At 34.9% G+C, this 22,301-nt stretch overlaps 4 protein-coding genes across 6 annotated transcripts; 1 reads left to right on the forward strand and 3 right to left on the reverse strand.

Annotated features, from left to right (window-relative positions):
* Positions 1-1,408: 1,408 nt before the first annotated feature.
* Positions 1,409-7,729, reverse strand: LOC110609562 (nucleolin). Of its 3 annotated transcripts, XM_021749219.2 has the most exons (11): positions 7,427-7,728; positions 6,186-7,219; positions 6,027-6,116; positions 5,486-5,950; positions 4,882-4,996; positions 4,635-4,799; positions 4,261-4,517; positions 3,997-4,087; positions 3,845-3,897; positions 3,685-3,762; positions 1,409-3,133 (listed from the first exon to the last, which is right to left on the reverse strand). In XM_021749219.2, the coding sequence occupies exons 1-10, from the start codon at positions 7,650-7,652 to the stop codon at positions 3,700-3,702; spliced, it is 2,559 nt and encodes an 852-aa protein (XP_021604911.1). In that variant the 5' UTR covers positions 7,653-7,728; the 3' UTR covers positions 1,409-3,133; positions 3,685-3,699. The 3 variants fall into 3 exon arrangements, with proteins under 3 accessions (XP_021604911.1, XP_021604909.1, XP_021604910.1); XM_021749217.2 differs by having other exon boundaries at positions 3,685-3,897; positions 7,427-7,729; XM_021749218.2 differs by having other exon boundaries at positions 3,685-3,897; positions 6,186-7,216; positions 7,427-7,702.
* A 1,434-nt stretch (positions 7,730-9,163) lies between these two features.
* LOC110602824 (6,7-dimethyl-8-ribityllumazine synthase, chloroplastic) lies at positions 9,164-14,235 on the reverse strand. Its single transcript, XM_021740397.2, has 8 exons — positions 13,849-14,235; positions 13,645-13,763; positions 11,668-11,763; positions 11,477-11,572; positions 11,269-11,347; positions 10,329-10,375; positions 10,187-10,246; positions 9,164-9,519 (listed from the first exon to the last, which is right to left on the reverse strand). Exons 1-8 carry the CDS (start codon positions 13,976-13,978, stop codon positions 9,481-9,483), a joined length of 666 nt encoding a protein of 221 aa, XP_021596089.1. The 5' UTR covers positions 13,979-14,235; the 3' UTR covers positions 9,164-9,480.
* Positions 14,236-15,773: 1,538 nt separating this feature from the next.
* On the forward strand, positions 15,774-19,257 carry LOC110609214. The gene is made up of 6 exons (XM_021748642.2): positions 15,774-15,930; positions 16,030-16,113; positions 16,200-16,287; positions 17,682-17,770; positions 18,490-18,601; positions 18,818-19,257. The coding sequence occupies exons 1-6, from the start codon at positions 15,892-15,894 to the stop codon at positions 19,039-19,041; spliced, it is 636 nt and encodes a 211-aa protein (XP_021604334.1). The 5' UTR covers positions 15,774-15,891; the 3' UTR covers positions 19,042-19,257.
* Positions 19,258-20,231: 974 nt separating this feature from the next.
* Positions 20,232-21,832, reverse strand: LOC110609213 (GDP-mannose 4,6 dehydratase 1). Its single transcript, XM_021748641.2, has one exon. It carries the CDS (start codon positions 21,542-21,544, stop codon positions 20,423-20,425), a length of 1,122 nt encoding a protein of 373 aa, XP_021604333.1. The 5' UTR covers positions 21,545-21,832; the 3' UTR covers positions 20,232-20,422.
* Positions 21,833-22,301: the final 469 nt, after the last annotated feature.

Raw genomic sequence — 22,301 nt, forward strand, 5'->3', positions numbered from 1 at the left:
ACACCGAAACCGGGAACGTAAGCAAGTGAACTCGACAAGCTAAAGAGGTTAGCCAGAGTGCAGGATGGATTAAAAGGAGTAAAGAGTGGGATCGAGCGGAAAAACAAAGTTTAAGCAATTAAAAGGTAGGTTAAGTGACGCAAATTAAAAGACCAGTGAAAGAATTGAGCTGGATTTTTTTAAGAAAGAGAGTGAATCAGGTCTATATCGAGCAAGGGCAAACAGAGTAGAAGGGCAGAGGTGGTGGGCGAGAGAGAGAGGCGGGCAAGGGCTAGCTTTCAGACTGATCTTCATAGTTCTGAATTAGATAAAAGTAACAAGGCAGTCTGCCGTGAACCCACAACCTAAGATTCAAAAAGGAAAACTAACCAATCTTCATAAAGTATAACGAGCATAAGAACACATGCACCACCAACACAAACATGATCGATAGAAGTCATATAACAATAAGATTTCGTAATGCTAATTGCTAAAACAAAACAAAAAAATTGATTACATTACCAAATTCAAATTCTGTTAATCCTTTCTTTAAAATTCCATACTATGTTTGCTCAGGAATCAGAACTATTTTTCTCAATTTCTTGAGAAAAAGAAGACAAACATGTTGATACTATTCATTGCATAAACCACGCTTCTTTCTCTATGAAATAGAGGTCAAAGGTATCATATGCCCAAGAAATGAAGAGCTTAACCTGTGCTCCAAGCCAAGCATAAGGGTCCAACCAATCTATTAATCTCAAGCACTGTCTGGAACCTACAACAAAACGTGCAGAAAAGAAAGAGCCAACCAATCTCTACTAACGCCAGCGCTAGTTCTGTAGTGAGATTAATATGTGTTGATCCACGTACACAAGTTCACACGATCATACAACAGGGCTCCAAACAATCTATTAGTACCAAACAGCACGCCCTCAACCCACAATCTAAGGTTCACAAAAGAAGGCAAGATAACAAGTATACTAGCACCAAAACTAGCAAGACATGCACATGCACACAACCACAAACATAATCCCTGTTTCTTACAGGATTGAATAAAATTGAGAAACTGAAAAATAAAAAGATTCAGAATGAAAGCCAACGATTCGGATCTAAACACTTCTGCAGTTTGATTTTTCAGTTTTGGATCTTTGAGACCCTTGTGCAAGATTAATTTTTCAAACAAAAACTGGCCACCACCAACAACAGATCATTTGAGGAGAGAACTCGAAGCAGAACAAATAACTAAAAAGTAGTAAACTCTTCACAGCATGCCCAGCCTTTTTCTCATTTTCAATTATCACAACCGTGCCCTCTATTTCTAATGAAACAGAAGAGAGGCAAGTCAATGCTACTCATTTTTATAGTAATTAACATTCACTATCACCCAGTAATGACATTCAGAGTATAATAAATTCATAATGCCAAGAAAAAAAAATGAAGAGCTCAATCTTTGTTTGAACCCAAGATTCATTGGCTGTGAATGAAACATTGAGATACACTGATACCTAGCTGACTATAACTCCTAATCAGGTTGTAGAGCGGACAAGAGAACATTGAATCATAAAACAAAGAGATCAAGAAGATCAACCAAAGAGGTTGATATTCTGGTTACCCAACCAGGAAATGACTCGGCAAATTTCCCTCTACATAACACAGGCCAAAGTTTGCCTAATTAGAATCATTAACTTCTTGCCTCTCCTGAATTAAAAAGGATTCCTTCTGCAGTATCACAAAGATAAGCAAAGCAAGGTGCATGCCACCAGCAAAATGGTGGAAGGAGAGATCAAAAAGATTACACGAAGAGGTTGATTTTGACAGTTAGCTAACCAGGAAAACAACTACCAATTTTTCCTCAACATCACAAAGGCCAAAGTTTTACTGATTAAAAATTACTAACTTCATGTTAATTATTAAATTTTAAAACCCTTCCGACCTATCAAACACCAATAAGCAAAATTACAGGTCCATACCACCACCAAAATGCTTGAAAGCTTTGACAAGCACTTCAACCGTACATGTTTAGTAGGCATAAGCATTTTACCATCAGAATAATCAGATTGAGTTACCTTGCTGGCACACCAAGGTCATTTCCCTATATATCAATCAGAATAAGACAATTTACCACTAAAAACTATTCCCCAAAAATGTCACTTCTATCTCACAATAAATTCCAGTCCCCTAATCAAATGATTCTGTTCAGAATGTATCATAAGCATCTCCAAAATATATAAAACAGGATTTGCTCAAACACCAAATGACATAATGGACCATATCAATTGTGCTCCTCACTTACTGGAACTTTAAAATGTGTTTAAAATCTTAATTTACTAGGGGCCAATGCACCTTTAAAAGTTTTAATAACAGGTGCAAATGTTAACCAAGAACCAAAAATATGCTGGGCACAACAAAAAATTGCAAGCAATACTTTAATCAGATATCCACAGAAATGACATCAACATCAAATGACCCTCTCGTAACTCAAGTAACCATTGATATATGTTGAACACAATTCCATACTAATTCATAAGAAACTCAGATAAGATGGTATATCTCAGCATTTACAGTGCCTACATGCTAGCCATACAAGCTCTACACCTTATCTTCTCAAAAAAAACTTCAATGTAGTCTCCTCAACACCTCCATCAGTGCATTACATATTTTAACTTCTGCCCCTCTCACTGTGAAACCCCTTGGCTTTAAGGTTTTCCCTTCAATAAAACAAAGTCACCAATCTGTTTTATTTCAGCTTCAAGATTCAGGATCACAAAAATACATTATCCATTATGTACATCATAAAGACAAATAGAAACTGATCACTGCAATTTAGCAAAAGTCATTCTGAAAGTCCTCAAGCAGTTCAAACCTAAAAGCCAAATGCCTATTCCAACCTCCAACATTCAAAAGACTATTTCACTTGATCTATGTCCTCTTAAGACAACCTAAACTAGACATTTAAAAACTCAAGAAACTGCACCATAAAATTTTGAGAGGGAGAGAGAGAGAGAGAGAGAGAGAGAGCAATGACTCAGAAATTCAAGAAGAAGAACAAAGAAAACATCGAGAAGATAAAGAAAAATGTGACTTCAACTGTTTTTTTTTTCAACAGCAAGCCATTTTCCTGTGACCATCGAAGCGATCCAGCTTTCACGTCAACCTAGGAACAATTAAAGTTAAAATCATTAGAACATCAGTCTTTAAGAGTTTACTTGCGGAATAGAAAACATTAAGGGCTGTTTGGTATTACTTCTGTATTCTGTTTCCGGTTTTCTTTGTCCAATTTTGATTTTTTTTTCTTTTTTCCTTTATGGAAATCAAGTTGATGATTTGAGTTTTTCCAGTTTTGAAGAAACCCATTTTCTGTTTTAGAACACTGGAAATCAAATTTTATTTTATTCATACAAGGCTTCATTTGGCATTCATATTTGATGTGTCATTGAAAAAGAATATTGCCTCAAAAATATTAATTAGAAACCATTAAATTTTTATTTAATTTAAATTTAACATATATCGGTCATAAGAACTCAAAATAGCATATCAATTGTTTAAAACTGATATTTCAATCGCATCTAAAAGGGTGTTTTTCTAGAAAAAAATTTTCAATCTCTATCCCAAACTTAAGTTTTCTTTTTTGGCAATTGAACAACAAAAACAACAAACAGAAAGGCTACCAAACAAGCCCAAAAGGTGCAAGGAAATTAGCATTACCAAATCTTAAAGCACCTAATAGTAGTAACCACCTCCATATGGACGACCATTCCTGTAATAAGGTGGATATGCACCATACTGCAATATGAACAAATACAAAATTTGATAAAACTGCCAATAGTTGGAACTGAATGAGAAAAGCAAGAGATTGATAACTTACTTCAGGACCATAATAACCATGTGAGTACGGATCATTGCGTCCCTCATAAGTGTCTAAAAGATAAATCAAAGAGAATATAAATATTACAAAAAATACACCAAGTATAAAAACCCTGCCAAAAGAAAGCAAGACTGAGCATGAGGTATCCCTACCATGATAATGTGTTCCCTGAAATGAAACAGCTGGATCATTGTAATCTAATCGAGGACGGAGCCTACTAGGTTGTGCATAATCATCACGGTCCTAACAGCAAGAAACAAATTTCACAACTCCCAGAAATATTAAGAGAGGTACGCAAGAACACAATCTATAGAAACAACATTGGAAGTAGAGAACAGGATGGAGACACCCTACTCACTTCTTAAATTTAAGCTACCAAAAGAAAAGGTAATGAAGATAAATTAAAAATAGCTTACAGTCATGAAAAAAGGCCGCTTCATCCCATGTGCACTGTCATCATAGAAATAAGGATCATCAAAGTGCCTTCCAACATAAGGTCTATCAAAGGCTTGTTCTGGAGAAAATGGTTGCCTCCTAGAGGAAGCCTGGTCCCCATGTGCTCTCTCAGAGGCATCAAACCAAGATCTATTGAAATTATATCTTGATGGGCCAGCAGCAGCAACACCTCTTCCAGCAGGGTGGTAACCACCTCGAAGAGGACCTCTTCTGCCTCCTAATTTTGTAAGATAGCATATGTTAGATTGCTAATACAACCTAAAGTTCCTCTGTGTGAATGTGTGAGTACTGTGTAGCATAATTATATGCAAGGAGAGAGAGAGATTGAGAAAACCTCGTCCAAAGAATTGTCTCCCACGAAACACAGAATGCCGGTTATTAAAATCATATTCATTGGAAGCCATCCTAGTAGAATAACCAGGTCCTCGTTGATAGAAATCCCTATCACGCTGGAAATTTGCCCAGTTGAAGTGGTGTACACCGAGCCCAAAATTCCTTCCTGTTGAAGAATGGATAATAAATTAAGTGGAAGTAACTTGCAAATGATAATAATGATCATAATCCTCAAAAATAAAGAATACCAAATCTTGAAGAGGTTCCATTGCCAGCACGATCAATCAGAAAACCCCCACACATTCCTCCCTTAACGGCCTGAGTTTTAGGCATAGGATTTGACAGCCTTGCTTTTACCTTCGTCTGACAGTACATGACAAGAACATGCCCTCAGTTTACACAGCATCCACTTGACAATAATTGAAATATTTATCATACACCAACAGAAATCTATATTGGAATCAAATTACTTTAATTTATAACAAATTGTGCTTTGACATTAGAGGTCTTTTTAATAAAAATATGAAGGATGCACTCAGTTGACACTGAAAAGTAATCCACACAGTTGCCAAGCATGCTTTATTAAGTGTACCAGAAGAAAGAAAGAAAGAAATTACCAAGAGCAAAAAATGAGACAGTCTACTACCCCTGAACTTCTATGTTTTCTAAGATATCCAGAATTTCAAAGAAAATGCAACAATATATATATATATATATATACATATAACAGATTTCCTGGGTAAAATAATTTGTGCGACAAAGAAAAAGAAAAGAACACAGGTGAAAGTGAAAAAGGAAACTCCTGAAAAGCATTTGACACCAGAATAGCTGAAAGCAAACCACCAAGTGTACCTTTGAGTTCCCATCACCCAATTCTTTGTTGTTTATTCTCTCAATACATGCAACAGCAGCTTCATGCGAGGAGAAATCAACAAATCCAAAATCCTTCCTCTTGGCAGTTGACATATTCCGAGCCAGGACAATTCGCACTATCTCCCCATATCCTTGCAAGTGCTCTCTAACACGATCTTCATCCCAGTAAAAAGGAAGCCCATCAAGAAATACCGTCTTCACATGAGCCATAATTTCTGGATCTGGCTCACGTATAGGTTCAGCAAATGCTACTTTAGCAGTTCTCTCAGGATGACCAAATATAACATCCGGCTTCTGAAGCCTCTTGTATGCATGCATTGCATCTGCATGGCAAGAGAATTCAAGAAATGCAAAACCACGGCTCCTCCCTTCATGTTGAACATCTGGGACAAGAGTGATGTTCTCAACACCTTCAACACCATAATCCTTTAACTTTTGTTTAATCTGCAAATCAATATTTTGTCGGCATCAGTGAACAAATGCAGGAGATAACCATGCACCACATCTATGAGATACTTACAGCTTCCTTTGTCCACGTGTTGCATATGTTGCCCAAAAACAAAGTATCATTGTCCTCGCTTGGTGCCGTCCCACATCGCTTTCCACAAATCTACAGACATAAGAAGTTAGACCAAAACCTAAAATTACTTCTAAACAAATTTATGAAGTAGACAGATACCACAGGGTTTTTCATTTCAGACAAAGCACGTTTTGCATGCTCCTTGTTTGCAAATTTCACAAACGCATATCCCTTGCTCTTATTCATCGAAAGATTCCCATGCAATCGAACCTCAACTACCTCACCAATCTTCTCGAAAACCTTTCTCACATCATCTTCCGTAGCTTCTCTGTCCAGGCCACCAACAAATATTTCATACTCTTTCTTAAGCTTGCGTTCCTTAGCAACAGCTGTTAATTCTTTGCGTTCCTCTTCTAGTGCTTCAGCTTCTTCAACAGGCTCCTCAGGATCATCTTCTACAAAGTCATCCTCACCATGATCTTCAAAGTCTACTCGATCACCATACTCCTCATATCCCTCATCGCCACCATACTCATCCTGAACAGGCTGAGTATCTTCTACATGCAACTCACCTTTGATATTTTCTTCTGTGTCAATAGCCTCAATTTTATTTTCTTCCTTATCATTAATTTTTTGTGTTGTAACCTCCTTCACTTCCTCTTCTTTACCTGTACCACTGGGTTCCTCATTTTTAGGGACCTCATCAATTCCATTAGAAGGAAAGTCCACAACCACTGCAGTTTGCTCCTTATTTTCAGGTTCTCCAACCATTTGTGCTATTGATTGATTCTCCTCTGCAGCTTCAGTAACAGACTCTTCCAGTTCCATTATAGCTTTTCCCTTTGCTATTGATTCTGCAACGTTCTCAACAGGTTCTCCCACTTCATCAATACTTTCTTCCTTCTTTGGGGATTCCCCAATATTTTCAGTAGCACATTCATGATTCTTCGTTGCATCAGAATCCTTTGCGTCCAATATTTCCTCCTTTGCACTTTTTTCATCTTGATCCCTAACAGATTCGTTTGTCTTTGATGTTTGGCAAGAAACAACTTTTGCTGTAGAAGCTTTGGTCTTCCCAGACGTTTTCCTAACAACCTTCACTACCTTCCTCACAACTCTTTTCTTGCGTGGGGCAACTTTTGCTTCAGGGGTCACTAAAGTTGCATCATTAGATGCTTTTGTTTCTTCATCTACTACACGAAAGAATATATTAGGTAATCTCAATAAAAAGGATGTGAATTGATCAACAAGCAGTATAATATACCTCAAGCAATAAAATTAGGGTTCTTTTCCAACCCAAAGCACGCTTAAATTGGATTACGAAATTCAAACCACTGCGCAAAATACCAGAATTTTATCTAAACCTAGTAACGCCCTAAACCCACACAATTCAATCATACCTATAGATTGTTCAGGCTTTGAATCCGAGCTGATGATCGGCGAGGGTGTGGATTCGTTGTTCTTTGCCTGCTTAGCTCTAGCTGCAGCACCACGCTTTGTCTCGGCGGTTTTTGGGGTGGCTGATTCAGCCGCAGGATCAGGTGCTGTTTTGGCGGCACATTTCCTCTCGGGCGGCGTCCGTTTAGGAGTCACCGATTTGGTTGCGTCTCCATTTCTAGTCCTCATGTTGGTATGTCGATTAAGACTTATTTTCCCCAGTTTACTCTGATTGCAGGCGACTGGTTATATAAGGGGAGTCGATGGTACATGCGTATTGCACAGTGGATTGGGGTAAAGAAACGGTGCCGCTTGAGTTGTTCGTAGGTGGGCTGGCCGAGGGCCAGTTTCGGTTTAAAATTTACGGTTTGATTTGATTTGGGGATCGAATTGAAATATCCTTGATTTGTAATAGTTTGAAAATTATTTCGTTTTCTGGACGGTTTTGTTTCAATTTTGGTCTAATTCTAAACAAATTTTAAATTATGAATTTGGTTTTGAATAGAAAAAATTTAAATAAAATTAAATAAAAAGTAAAAAAATAAATATAAATATTAAATATTATTAAATAAATAATACAAAATGAACACATTTACATATTATGAAAATAAAATAATATTATATTTAAATGAAAATAATATTATATTTAAATGAAAATAATGCACTCCAAGGCTTAGCCTGGTGGAAAGTGCATCCTGTAGCCTTAAAAGGTCTAAGGTTTGACTACCTCAAACCCCTATTTTAAAAAAAAAAAAAATAATAATATTATTTCTAAGAAATAATTTTAAATTAAATTATTTAATAATTAATTTGTCTATATTTTAAGTGGTATAAATTTATTAGATTATTTATTTTTAAAATTTAAAATCAAATAAAAACCTAATCATTCTGATTCTAATTAAAAGGACATATAACCAGCCTTTTATTCAGTCTAGTTCACTATTCGAATGGAAGGCCAAGCCTACCTGTAAGGATGTGTAAACCGATGGGCTTCAGCTTGTTCACAGTGGATGATTTCCAAGAAAGTATCAAATTCGAAATTTAAATTTAGGTCGAATTATATATATAAAAAATTTGATTTATATCTATAAAAAGTGTACAATCGTCTTGCTTCCAAGATAACTCACCACGCATCTTTCCAAGATAATCCACTCATCTTGCTTCCGACGTGATTCAGGGTGGATGATTCTTCGGATTGTAATTGATTTTGAACAAGCATATCGAATTGTTCTATTAAAATCAAACTGCAAATATACCTAATTTATATTTGTATCAAGCCAATCGATATCTGGATCTGGGCATCGCAAAAATCATCTTTCAGCTGAAAACGACTTTGACAATGGGCAACTAGTGAAATTAATTAAACAGAACTACTCGAAAAGAGCGTTATTATAAAGCAAGCAGATCCAAAATTTGATTTGTATCATAAAATCTCAAGCCTATTAGCCGAATTCTTCCCCAGTAATAAAGGGAATCATCTAGAAATCATCCAGAGTGCCCTGGCTATTTTTAATTATCCTTTTGCATTGTTCGACAGGAACTTAGTCCGGCATTTCATATTTTCTTTGAGTACCTACTTACCATTGCACAAACAATGTCGGCGTCTAACACTGCATGCTGGGGAATGGAATTCAAATGGGGCAATCTACCCATTTTGTCCCCTTCTTCTATACACTTGGAACTTAAATGTAATTAAATGATTAACGGTAACATAATTTTATTTGACGTGAAAAGGTAGTTGCATAGAGCTACAGTTGAGCACTTGTGAATTACACATGTTCCATGGTTCAAAAACATGAAACATGTTTCTCCAGCCTCTGGGCAGTGCCGGTACAATTTAGCAAAAGCAAACCAACTGCTAGCAAAACATTATTTGGAATGTTGAGGCTACCTTTCCGATGTTGCATCCAACTCTCAACCCAACATTATTTCCACAGTTCAAAGATGTTTGCATGAATTAGTCTCAGGGAAGAAAAATAAAAATAAAAAGCTGCAAGACTCTTTTGCTAAATTATTGCTAGTTCAAATGGTGCTGAAACAGGGATGCCATCTCAATCTGCAAGATAAGCAAAAGAACCAATCAAAAAGCAAATCATCCAATGGAAAAGGTTGATAATGGAATTTTATTTTTTATTTTTTACTTTCAAATTCGTGACAGCTTAGGTAGTTCTGTTAATAGCAATTTACAACGTGAATAGATACATATCATAGAGTGGATGTTCAAGACAGTGTTTCGGTCCAGTTATGATATCGATGAATACCAAACTGGGTCCACAAGAACAAAGCGAACTGCAATATTCATTTGCATGCATTCATGTTTGTTAGCATTAGACATGCACATGAACTAATCACATTAGCAAGCAAACCAATTCCTAAACATGTGACTAACTGGAACCTACTACATGTGCCTTGAGCGTGCGCATTGAAGCATGAATTGAAGGGACAATGGCCTTAATTAATGACAAGGTAAAGTTTCTTTGTATCACAGCTTGCCAAATTTCACCCCAATGCATGCACAAGAACACATTGATTGACAAAAGACTGGAGAGAATTCTCTTCCCCCCCCCCCCCCCCCCCCCTTCCCCACCTCAACCTCATCCCTCAAGACAATTTATAGAAAGCAAAGTTAAAAGAACCAATAATTCACAAAATATAGAGAAATCAGAATTAAATAAACAAATTACTTAGCTAAAATCATTACACAATATTTCACATGAACTTACAGCTGTTAGAGCACCCTCAGAACCCTTATTCCCAGATTTGCCACCAGCTCGATTTAAAGCCTACAGTTGTTATGGCATACAACATTCTCAATCACGTGTGAAGATAATTCATCAATATATAATTGCTTTGACAATAACTTACCTGCTCCATGTCATCACATGTTAGAACGCCAAATACACATGGAACTCCTGCAACATCATAAATACATTAAAATTTTTCATCAGGGTAAAATTTGTGAATAAAATGATCAATGACCTACTGACAAAGAGATGTGACAATTAATTTTTCAAGATCATTTGTTAGTGTGCACTATCTACATGAATATCATAGAATCACAAACTTGGAGGACAAGTACGTTCAGAAATATTGTTTAATTTTAGTTTAGGGGTATTTGTGTGCCCCAAGAGCAAGACTTACCAGTACATTTAATTTTTATGTTTGTTTGTTTACCGAGTTTAAATCAATTCAGAACCATGAGGTATTTTGACAATTTTGAAATGATGGGGGCGTGCTGAGTTGGGGATCCTTAGGTCTTGTCGGTTTACATTTGAGATATTGTTCCTGTACGTCTGAGGTATTGTAATTGTAAGACTGTCTCACTCTCATATTTAAAGTTTCTAATACAAACACTAAATACCTTTATTGCAGAAATTTACCCTCTTAGATTTAGAGTTCAGAGAGATTAATTAAGAGATACTTGGTAACTATGAAGCTATCTTTAACAATGCTCAGAAATTCTAGTCCTGTTGGAAGATGCATAGCGATACAGCCCAAGGAGTGCTTTGACCAAATAATTGCACATTCTTATGTGGCATTCTTCATCATACTCTGAACTTTAAAGTTCTTATAAACAAGAATATGCTTGTAAGAAATATAAATGTTATTAATTACACTTAAATGTATGAGTAAAATTGATTAACAATCAAATTGACAATCATAAGCCAAAACATGGCTGAAATTTTGTGTGTAGAGAGACATGGAATGGTTGTATTGTATGTTAATGCTAACATGTCATGTAAAGGAAAAAGAAATGAAATTAGTAAAAATAATAATACAATTAGCACAGGCCAATACTACCAACCTGAATTTATACCAGCTGAAAGTACTCCCGATGCTGCTGAATTAGCAACCGCATCATAGTGGGTAGTATCACCCCTTATCTACTAACCACAAAAGTCACATAAATTAGGAACAACCAGCATGCTTAAACTTGACAAGGAGGTAACCTCATTGCCATATCTAGATCTAACAAATGCTGAAATCAATATGAATACAAGGAGAAATCATACCACAGCTCCAATACACAGAATTGCATGATAATTTCCTGATTTTCCAAGCTTTTCAGCAACAATGCCTATTTCAAAACTGCCAGGAACCCACACTACCTATTATGAGACGATCAAGAAAATAACTGTGAATATTTCAGATTTTCCAATGAAAGAACCTATAAGAAAGAAAGGATTTCAAAACAGTTGCATACATCAATATCCTCTTCTTTAACTGAATATCTCTTGAAAGTTTCCAGAGCTCCTTCCAAAAGCGGCTTTGTCACAATCTCATTAAACCGTGCTACAACCTTTCACGTCATTCCCATTGAATTTCAGTCATGACAAGCAAATCGTGGTAGTTACGACAGCAGAAGATATAAATAAATAAATAGCCTAAAAAGTAAAAACATCATATGAGAACATAACAGTATCAATACATCAGCTAAAAACATCATATGAGCAACATAACAGTATCAATACATCAGCAAACCCCAAAATTAAGGAACTCTACTTAGTCTACTACAATTGGATTAATTTTTCCATCTGGAAACATTTTTTCATTATAAAATAATTAAATCAGTTCCTGTTGGCAGTGGGCCTGAAATGAGAATCTCGTTAGAAATATGAATTACTCAAAAGTTTGATTTTGCAAAAATTAATTTCTTTTTGCGTAATAATTGATAATCCAGTGTAAAAAACTCTCTATTTAACATTTATGGTGTTACAACAACCTTGGTTCCTCACGCATAAAAGTGGTATCCTTCTAAGTTTCACAATTTTCTGTACATACAGTGACAGGTTACGGATGCAGAAATTCAGTTCAAGGGCCCAATTTAAATATCTCCTGTTTTATTATTTTGTTGATTTTTTTATTATTGTCTCAAAATTATTGTTCGCTTTTTTTCCTTTCATTATAGTAACATATAATTAACTATTATAATCCTATTCAATTTTATGTTATTTCCAAATTAACCTATCATTAATTATTATTTTTCTAAATAAGTATTCAAAGTATTTCTTAATATTTAATAAAATTTAATATTTTTAAGATAGTATAATTGAAAAGTTAATAAAATAAATTGTCTTTTTTAATATGTGTGAAAAATCAAAATGGACAAAATATATAGAATAAAGAAAGTATAAAATAAATATATATTCAGAAAATAAATTTTTATAAAAAATGAATAAACTATTATAATTAAATCATAGTCATTCTCATCTATTTTTCATTCATTAAAATATATTTTTAATGATATCATTATAAGCATTTGCAAATATATCTTTCAGTATAAGTTATCGATAAATTATTTATGATTTATCAACGTAGAGTCGACTTTTAATGATATTTACGGTAGAAAATTTTATTTTCACTATGGTTGTAACATGCAAATTTATAATAAAAAAATTATTAAAATAATATAATATTTTAATAGATGATTTACTATTGGAATTTAATTTTTTTTTTAAAATATTATAATCCATTAAAAATCATTTTAGTATAATTTCAATCATATAAATAGATTAGTAACTAAGTGAGATAAATAAATAAAAAACTATCACTTAATAATAAAAATGGTATATAAAAATAAATTAAATAATGAGTGAATAACCTAAGAACAAATTTAAGTGGAGAGTTAAACTTGAAATCTTGAAAATGAAAAGCAAATTTTTTGGATTGAAAAATAATATAGAAGATGAGGGACTAAATAGTAAAAATTTCTTTGATAAATGGATTAAAGAATTTGAAATTATAAAATATAATGATGATTTAATTAAATAATTTTGAAACAATGATGAGTTGGTAAGTTTTTTAAACATGTAGGGATCTAATGATAAATTTTCATGTTTTAAGAAAAATTACCCATATACCCTTAAAAAATTTCAAAAATTTCAGGGGATGGCTCCGTCCCTTTGTACATAGATACCAGATACCCGTAGAATATTATTCACAATAGTTCTCTGTGGTTAGTCCTTTTGTGTGCTTCTCTGTGTTGCCTAGAAATCTTAATTGTAGACAATTAGAGACTTTGTGTAAAATGACCTACTTGATACGTCTAATTCCCCAAACTATGAGACAGAAATGTAAAACACAAAATAATAATGCAAGGATAAACTGTCAAAATCCATTTCAAAATACTAATTTCAATTAAATTGAATTCTGGGTACTTCTGCAGTTCGGAATGACTGACCACAGCGAAACGAAGTCCCTCAGCTCGGGTGAGCGATCCGACGAAATGCCTAACCGCCGCCGCTTCCACAAACGAAGAAAGCTTCTTCTTCCTCTCAAGGGCAACGCCAGTCCCAAATCCTTAATTCCAAATTGAAGTTGAACACTGACAATTCAAACAATAAAACTACAATTTAAATGGAAAATAATACTAATAGCATGTAACCTGGCATAGAAGTAGAAGAGGATGAGAAGAAGAATTTCGCTGGTCGGTGAGGAGGGAAACCATGTTGGTGATGAAGACGACTTGAAGCTGAAGATACCAGACGGAGGTGCGAAGCAGCAAATGAAGACATACTGTACTTGAAGCGAATGTAGAAAGCGCGAAAAGGTCACTGAGGAATCTCAATAGTGTTGACAAGGGAATTGGATTTTGCCAGATCCCTATTTTAGCTTTCGATTTGTTGCAGTGGCCGGCCGTTAGGATTCAAGACAGGAGGGAGGGGGCTGCCAGTAACTGCTGTATAGCTTTCAGCATGAAGGGGTAGGGTTCTGAAAAAGGGCAGAGAAAGCTCAGTAGTTATTGTTATTATTATTATCATTATTAGTTGCCAAAAAATAAAAATAAGTTCAATTAGTCTCATATATTTTTACTAAATATAAAATAAATTATAAGTTAATATAATATTATTTTTTAAATAATAAAATTTTAATTTTTAATTTAAAATATAAAAAATTAATATTTTATCATATAAAATAAATAAATAATAGATATTTTTAAAATTACAAATATAAAATTTTATTATATTAAAAATTATTTTATTATTAAAAAAAATATTATATTATTTAATAATTTATTTAACCCATAAATAAAAATATAAAATTTAATCAGATAAAAAAAATTAAATTAGACTTATTTCATATTTAAATAAAAATTTAGAGATTTGATTATACTTATATAAAAAAAATTAACAAACTTTTAATGGGAGTGAAATAGATTCCTTCGTCTAAGCCTATGTTTATGTTTGGATACTTTAGAAGAGGGAAAGGAAAATAAGATGAGGATTTTTTTTTTCTTTTCGTTTGGATGGATGAAAAATGAACAAATAAAAGAAAGAAAAATAATAATGGACATAAAAGAATAAAAATATAATTTCATTAAAAAAATAATTTTTTATTTTCTCTCTCAAAGGAAAATAAATTTTATTTTTCTCTCTTCTCTATTCAAATGGAGAAAAATATCACATCAAAATTGTTTTACTTTCTTTATTTTTCTTTCTCCCTAATTTTTTTCAATCCAAACAAACAACAAAGGAAGCACACTAAAGTAGGGTGAGCATTCGGTCGGTTCGGTTCAAAATCAAATCGAACCGAATAAACTGAAAATCGAAATTTTAGTATTTATGAAAACCAAACCGAATCGATTTTGGTCAGAAATCGAATCGAACCGAACCGGTCTGATTCGGTTCGATTCGGTTCGGTTTGATCGGTTTCGATTTTTTAATAATTTTTTTATTTTTTACACTTTATTTTTAATATTTTAAAATTTAATTAAAATATTTTAATCTTAATATGATTTAATTTCTCTATATTATTGAAAAAATATATTATTATCACTAATCGGTTCGGTTCGGTTTTTTCGATTTTTTTCTGATCAAAACCGAACCGAACCGAAATAACTAAAATTTCTGAAATTAAAAACCAAACCGAACCGAAATATATAAAAAACCGAACTAAATTTTTAAATCGATTCGATTCGATCAATTTTTTCAATTTGAACCGAATACGGCACACCCTACACTAAACAGCCGAGCACAAGTGAAAACGAAAAATATCAGTGCAACTCAATTCAAGATCAAGCCCACTAATTGAGAGATTATTAAGTTTCACCCGATTAACTCAATTCAAAATCTAAATAATGTCATAATTTATCTTAAAATTATTATTAAAATCTAAATAATGTCATAATTTATCTTAGTTTTAAAGTGTAAATTACGAATTATTTAATATGTTTAAACTATTTAACTTTTTAATAATAATTTAAAAGTAAAAATTTAAATAAAAATTAAAATAGTGCTTTTATCCCTAGGCAAATTTAATAATTTTACGCCATTTTTGTACCTACTTCTGTTGCGTTAAGAAGTGCCAATATATTTTTTTATTTTTTTATTTTCCGGTGCTCACCACTTATCATTATGGCTCAACAAGAAAAATTCCGGAGTCCATAGTGTTCTGTTCAATTTCAACATTGAATTGCAGATTAGCCATCATGGGGGCCTCAGAATCCGCTCTCTCGAGTTCGCAGCAGGTCACTTTCTGATTTCACTTGCATATCGAAGATTCATTGCATTACTGATAAATTTACTTGTATTAACACTGCTCTTTACTCGACTACTGGTGTTTAAAGGCACTGGCCGATGAGATCACCACCGTATCCGAACGATCGCAAGGCGTCGATCCCATTTTGGAGAGGCTCAAATCCCTTCAAATTGTATTTTTCTTGCCCTTCAATTTTTGCTATCTTTTGCTCAAAATTTCCTGGCTAATTTCAATTCGTTTCATCGGTTACAACTCTAGTCAAGGCCAATTCTGACGTCGCCTCCGACGGAAGAGGGCAGCTTAACTGATATTTTGATCAGGAAGCCCTCATCTTCATCAGCTCATGGTAAGTCCAGTCAAGAACTCGTCTCTCTCTTTTCCGGAGTTTGAATTTAGGGTTTGAAATGTGATTTTTTTTCCTGGGCCTGCTGCCGTCCCTTATTATTCATCTCGATTAACTTTGTCCCTTTCCAATCGTGTTCCAGATGTAGTAATTGCAACAGAAATATCAAACAAACTTTTATTGTTGTCACCAGTATGCTTAGGATATATCTTTGGAACACAGTTTTCATTATTAAGTCATTTGTTTGAGGTTTCATTTTGTGGAATGAAACTGCTTGTCTTTGAACCTGTTCGTTATTTATTTACTGCCCGTGTAAGCAAAAGTTATATAGGCAAGTATATATCTTAAGATGACAATAATCAGTCTGAAAGTCTTTGAATGTTCTTAGGTATGTTGTTTGGAATGTAATTGAATGTGATGAGTTAAATTTGTATCATTCTTAGATTAAACTTTATAAGGTTTACTTGAAACTGGTATGGACCAATAAACCTACCTTCTCCAAGGTTGTCTGTATTAACAGCCCACTGCACTCACTGAATATCATTACGTTTGTTTCTTCCAAAATTGGCAAAACAAATGTAAGGATAAAATTTTAGTTGAAATTACCTTAATTAAAAAGGTATAGCCATATTAATCATCCCTGTTCCCCAGCCCTCCTCCCTCTCTTTTTTCCCTCTAGATTATGTGCATTACATTCAATTTGCTAAGACTGCAAAGGAAACTCATAACTAATCACATTATCCTACTACTGACTGTAACATAACATGCTTGATGACCCATTAATGTTGCACTGTGATTGCTGCTGTTACTAGGATTAAAAACTAGGGGGCAACTAGGGTTCGGGTTGACCGGTCATGTTTATGTCGATGTGAATTCTACATGAACACGATTAAAGGTCGACACAAACACTATACGATTAATAAATCATGTCAAAAATTTAAATACTAACACGAACCTTTTATTATATGGATAACTGGTGTGAAACAGTGGGAGTGGGAATTCTCTTTTGCACAGAGGTTAACCAAGAACTTTTCGTTTCAATTCTGTCTCCCTTCATAAAACCTTCTGGTCTAAAGGCCAGGTATATTTCATCTTGGTGGAGTACAATGTATCATGTGAATCAGAAGGAAATCACTGATCTCTATAATTTTTTCATCTAGTATTTTTCCTTTGAGTAAAATTAATGTTTCATGAAGTCGAATGATGGTTGTTTTATTTGTTTTATATGGTCCTAGTGTTTACATTGTAATGTTAGTTATTCATTTGAAGTTTGTTGCTGTACTTTTTCATCTCCTTCTAAAAGGAAAATTTTAATTATTTTCTCTGTTATTTACTTTTCTTTGTACTTTTTTTATTTTAAAATTTTCAATGTGCTTTATTCTTAATGGTCAATGTAGCTACGGTGAATCCAAAGGTGCTACTGGAGCTATTCTCATTGTTTCGTGAGTGGCAGGACGAGAAAGCCCAAGAGATTAGCAAGAAACAGGTTTACCTTTTTCACCATAAATGATGTTTGCTGAAGAATAATTTGTTGTTGGTAGTAATATTTTATGGCTTTTAAAGGCATGGGATGGATCAGAAATTGGATCTGGGGGGTTTCCATATTAGCTCATGTTGAACTTAAGATTTTTATTACTTGGAAACACTTGCCTTGTGAACATGAACTCAGATAGGAACCAAGATCACATCTGAAAGCTTTTTAACTTGACTTTGCAAATCTTACATTTAGGTTTTATTGATGACCAAGGTAAGTAATAAGATATCATGATAGCAGGATAAAGATGTGTAGTGTCATTCTCTTTATATCTAGTTATCAAATAACTATGTTCTGGTTTGGATTCAACAGCATTCAGACCTCATTAGCTTGCTTCTTACATATATCAAGATCTATACCATGGAGTACCTGATTCATGTGCTATAAGTTTGAGAAGCTCATAAACCACCTAAACTTTTTTTTTTCCTCTGAGAGTAGATTAATAGATTATAGTGGAATGACAGGGTTAGTATCTATTGGAAAGAAGCTACTCAAAAACTGAAACCATATTCTATTTTTGCAGTTAGCACATGAAAACTGGAAACTTCTATGTTTAGAAATTCTTTTAGTGGGCAATAGTCATCAATCAATCCAACTTTTTTTGCTATTAAGTATTTTAAGAACTAGGAACTTAGGGTGTATGCAATATAACCTGCTTCAAAACACTGCAGGAAGAGATTGAAAATAAGATAGAAGTTGCAGATGCTTTGGCAACCAAACTTCTTCAACGATTTAATTACTCAGTGTCGACGATGAAGACCACTTCACAACATCTCTCAGAAGGTAATTAATGATTATGATATATATTATACCAATGAAGATTACTTCAAAACGTCAGAAGGTAATATTGTGTATCAAATAGTTGCAGGTAATAATTGATCATGTCGTCAAAATCACAAAACTTTCTTATGAATTTGTCTCGCTTAACTTTGATTAAGACACTTGATTTAACAACTTGTGTCAAAACCTTGTTTGAACTCACTTTGGAAATGCATGCAGTTCACGCACTACAAGTGGAGATTGGAGAGCTGAAAGGGAGGTTGACTGAGGTTATTAGCAATTGTGATGCATTGTGCAAAAGAATTGCTACAGAGGGGCCACAATCTCTTCGGTCATCAGTTAAGCCGTTTGCAGTTTCTACTGCCGACTCAGATATCATCCGTAAACCAGCTTCCCAGCAAGATCTAAGAAGACCACCTTTGACCGAAAACAAACCAGACTGACTTTCACACACTAACTCATTGCTTGTTTATAGTCATTTCTTAACCTTGTGGGCGTCCGTTGTGTTTGGAAATGGAGTAAAATCCTTTCATCTCAACTGATTTTTACATAGAAGAATTGTCACTTTATATATACATATTTCAATATAGGGAATTCATTTAAACTTATGAAACCATTGAGAAAATTTTACTAATGCTACAATTTTTGGATTTTGTCAATCTTTTTTTTTTCAATTGCTATTAATTTTCACAGAAACAGACTCGAGCATGTCCTTATTGATGAAGTCGTTACGCTCAATTTTATGCCGATGCATGATACGGTCGTTATGGTCACGCGATATGAGCTCAGATATAATGTTGTTTTCCTATTTTTGTAAAAGGTTAACACTTTACTGCTTGGAGAGAGAAGCATCTTGCCCTCACCGACATGAACTCGGACCTTACTGGCTTTCGCAAATCTCTCCCGGAAAAGAGATCAAGGGAAAACTGATAAGAGGAACGAGGAACCCCACCTTGTACTAGTAAATTGGTAGATAAGCAAACAAGGAACGTCACTGTACGTTAATAAGAGCTGGTCTATCATCCGCGGGTAGCGTGCCCAAATCTTCCCTTCCATTGGCACGTACTTAGCAGTACCCTGATTGGGGAACCAACAGAAAACAGCAACGTGACCGGATGAAACGCCCGCCTGGTTTACTCTCTCACCAATCACGTCCACTGCGCAAACTAAACTGGATTGGTAAAACGCTTGTAGGTTTCTCGTCCCAGCTTTCTGAAATCCAATAGAATTTAAGATTAATTTGATAAAGATTTGAAACGAATTAGAAATATACTTACAAATGATATTGTGAAATAGAATATAGAATTTAAGATTAATTTGATAAAGATTTGAAACGAATTAGAAATATACTTACAAATGATATTGTGAAATAGAATACCAATTTCAAATGGAAGATGCATTTTTAAATATTTTCAAGCGTAATTCCAACTGAATTATTGGCAATAATTAAATATAGACTGTTAACAATCAGGTCAAGTATTAGCGCATTTGACAACGTTTTCAATTTCAAGCTTGTGTGCATTACTAAGAACTGGAAAGTTTAACCGGGAAGGAGAGCATGGGAGAGCAAATTTGAGGGGAAAAAAAAAACAAGAAACGCGGATAGTATTGAAGGTATCTAACATCAAAAGAATTTGATCCCAGAACTTTTCTCTTTACTAAAATTGATTCCAGATTTCAAGATGATAAAAACAACTGACGAACATTAATAAAATTAAAAAAAAACACACACTAAAAATGCAGATAATCCTGCCTTAAGCCTAAATGAAGCCTGAATGCTTTATAGTGGTAATTTTATCACAATAAACTGAAATTCCCATATCATCAAGGCTGTTGCTGGGCATCCATGTATCCAGCATCAACCAGCACCTTCTCCCTCTTAGCTAGCTCAACGTCTTCATCCACCATCATCTTCACCAGCTGCTCAAATCCCACCTTTGGTTTCCATCCAAGCACTTTCCTCGCCTTGCTTGAATCCCCTTTCAAATTGTCCACCTCCGCTGGCCTAAAATACCTCTTGTCAATCACCACATGATCCTTCCAATTCAAACCCACATACCCAAATGCCACCTCCAAGAACTCCTCCACTGTGTGAGACTCCTCTGTGGCCACCACGTAATCATCAGCCTTTTCTTGCTGCAGCATCATCCACATAGCCTCCACGTAATCCCCAGCAAATCCCCAGTCCCTTGACGCCTGCAAATTTCCTAGAAATAGTTTGCTCTGCAGTCCTATCTTAATTCTTCCAACAGCTCTTGTAATCTTCCTGGTCACAAAATTCTCTCCACGCCTCGGGGATTCGTGATTGAACAAGATCCCATTACATGCAAACAACCCATAAGCCTCTCGGTAATTAACGGTGTACCAATGCGCCGCACATTTTGACGCCGCGTATGGAGATCTGGGATGGAATGGACTTGTTTCCGATTGGGGAGGCGGAGTAGATCCAAACATTTCCGACGATCCAGCCTGATAATAACGGATATGACTTCTTCCTGTGGCGGCGATATGAGATCTGACGGCCTCTAGTAGACGGAGAGCGCCGGTGGCCACCACATCAGCAGTATAATCAGGAATTTCGAAAGAGACAGCAACATGGGATTGAGCAGCGAGGTTGTAAACCTCGTCTGGAAGAATGGTATCGAGCCAGCGGCGAAGAGAGGATGCATCAGTAAGATCAGCATAGTGTAGCTTCATCCGGGCCTTGTGGGTATTGTGAGGATCGATGTAGATGTGGTTGATGCGCTGGGTGTTGAAGTTAGACGACCGGCGGATCAGGCCATGAACCTCGTACCCTTTCTTGATGAGAAATTCTGTCAAGTAGGAGCCGTCTTGGCCGGTTATTCCGGTGATCAGAGCTATTTTGGGCCTCTGTAGAGCTTCGGCATCGCCATTGACGGTGGGAGTGGCGGATCCGGATCTGGTGTTGTCGTTGTCGGTTGCCATTGAAAATTGGACCGTCCGATCTGGGAGGAAGAAGTGGGAAATGGTTAGTTGTGATATGGGCGAATCGAAGAAATTTATTATGAGAAAGTGGAAAGAACACGCGGTTTTTCGTTGATCGGGAGGGAGAGTGAAAACTGGATGTCACGAATGTGCACTTCGGTCTATTTGGTTATAAATCCAACCATACTCCTGATATTTTTTTAGACTATAATACTAAAAGATTACATTAAAAACCTTTAAATTCACTAATTTTAATAATAAATTAAAAAGGCTCTAATCTTCTAGATGAAGAGTTTCCTCCCTTTCTTTTTCTTTGGTTCATCTTAAGGTTCGTCGAGTTCAATGGTTATTTCTGTCTCTTCCAGACAAGGGATGCATATTTTTTCAGCCTGATTATGAGTTGCCTCTTCTCACCTGGAATTGAATAATGGGTTGTATTGTTATTTTAGTAATAGATATTAAAACACCACAGAAAGTAACATGCTTAAGATATGTATTATGGAGATGGACGAAGTTGGTTTTGAGTCTATGAACAATTGAAGAATATTATCTCTTAAGATTACTAGGGGTTGGCCTTGTTAATATCCAACCAGCTTCTTTTTTTTCTTTTTTAATGTGTATGTCAAAATATATAGAAGTCAAGCAGCTCAAACTCTCAATGAATCGAGTTTCTTCTCTAACCTTATGCTCCGTTAGCATTTTGCAGACTCTCTTGTGCCTTTGTGTGATATTTTTTAACTGGAAAAAAGCAGCAACT

Source organism: Manihot esculenta, chromosome 2 (assembly GCF_001659605.2).
Source record: "Manihot esculenta cultivar AM560-2 chromosome 2, M.esculenta_v8, whole genome shotgun sequence".
Lineage (NCBI taxonomy): Eukaryota > Viridiplantae > Streptophyta > Magnoliopsida > Malpighiales > Euphorbiaceae > Manihot > Manihot esculenta.

Excerpts from the sequence above, each read along its gene's own strand:
- LOC110609214 (XM_021748642.2), top strand. The coding sequence starts at position 15,892 with ATGGGGGCCTCAGAATCCGCTCTCTCGAGTTCGCAGCAG. Across the intron at positions 16,114-16,199 it reads GGCTCAAATCCCTTCAAATT|TCAAGGCCAATTCTGACGTC; the intron begins GTATTTTTCTTG and ends TTACAACTCTAG. Across the intron at positions 17,771-18,489 it reads AAGAGATTAGCAAGAAACAG|GAAGAGATTGAAAATAAGAT; the intron begins GTTTACCTTTTT and ends AAAACACTGCAG.
- LOC110609562 (XM_021749217.2), bottom strand. The coding sequence starts at position 7,652 with ATGAGGACTAGAAATGGAGACGCAACCAAATCGGTGACTCCTAAACGG. Across the intron at positions 4,800-4,881 it reads TGGAACCTCTTCAAGATTTG|GAAGGAATTTTGGGCTCGGT; the intron begins GTATTCTTTATT and ends ATTCTTCAACAG. Across the intron at positions 4,088-4,260 it reads AGCGGCCTTTTTTCATGACT|GACCGTGATGATTATGCACA; the intron begins GTAAGCTATTTT and ends TCTTGCTGTTAG.
- LOC110602824 (XM_021740397.2), bottom strand. The coding sequence starts at position 13,978 with ATGTCTTCATTTGCTGCTTCGCACCTCCGTCTGGTATCTTCAGCTTCA. Across the intron at positions 11,348-11,476 it reads TTCTGTGTATTGGAGCTGTG|ATAAGGGGTGATACTACCCA; the intron begins GTATGATTTCTC and ends TGTGGTTAGTAG. Across the intron at positions 9,520-10,186 it reads CTGAGGGTGCTCTAACAGCT|ATTGAGATGGCATCCCTGTT; the intron begins GTAAGTTCATGT and ends CTTATCTTGCAG.
- LOC110609213 (XM_021748641.2), bottom strand. The coding sequence starts at position 21,544 with ATGGCAACCGACAACGACAACACCAGATCCGGATCCGCCACTCCCACC.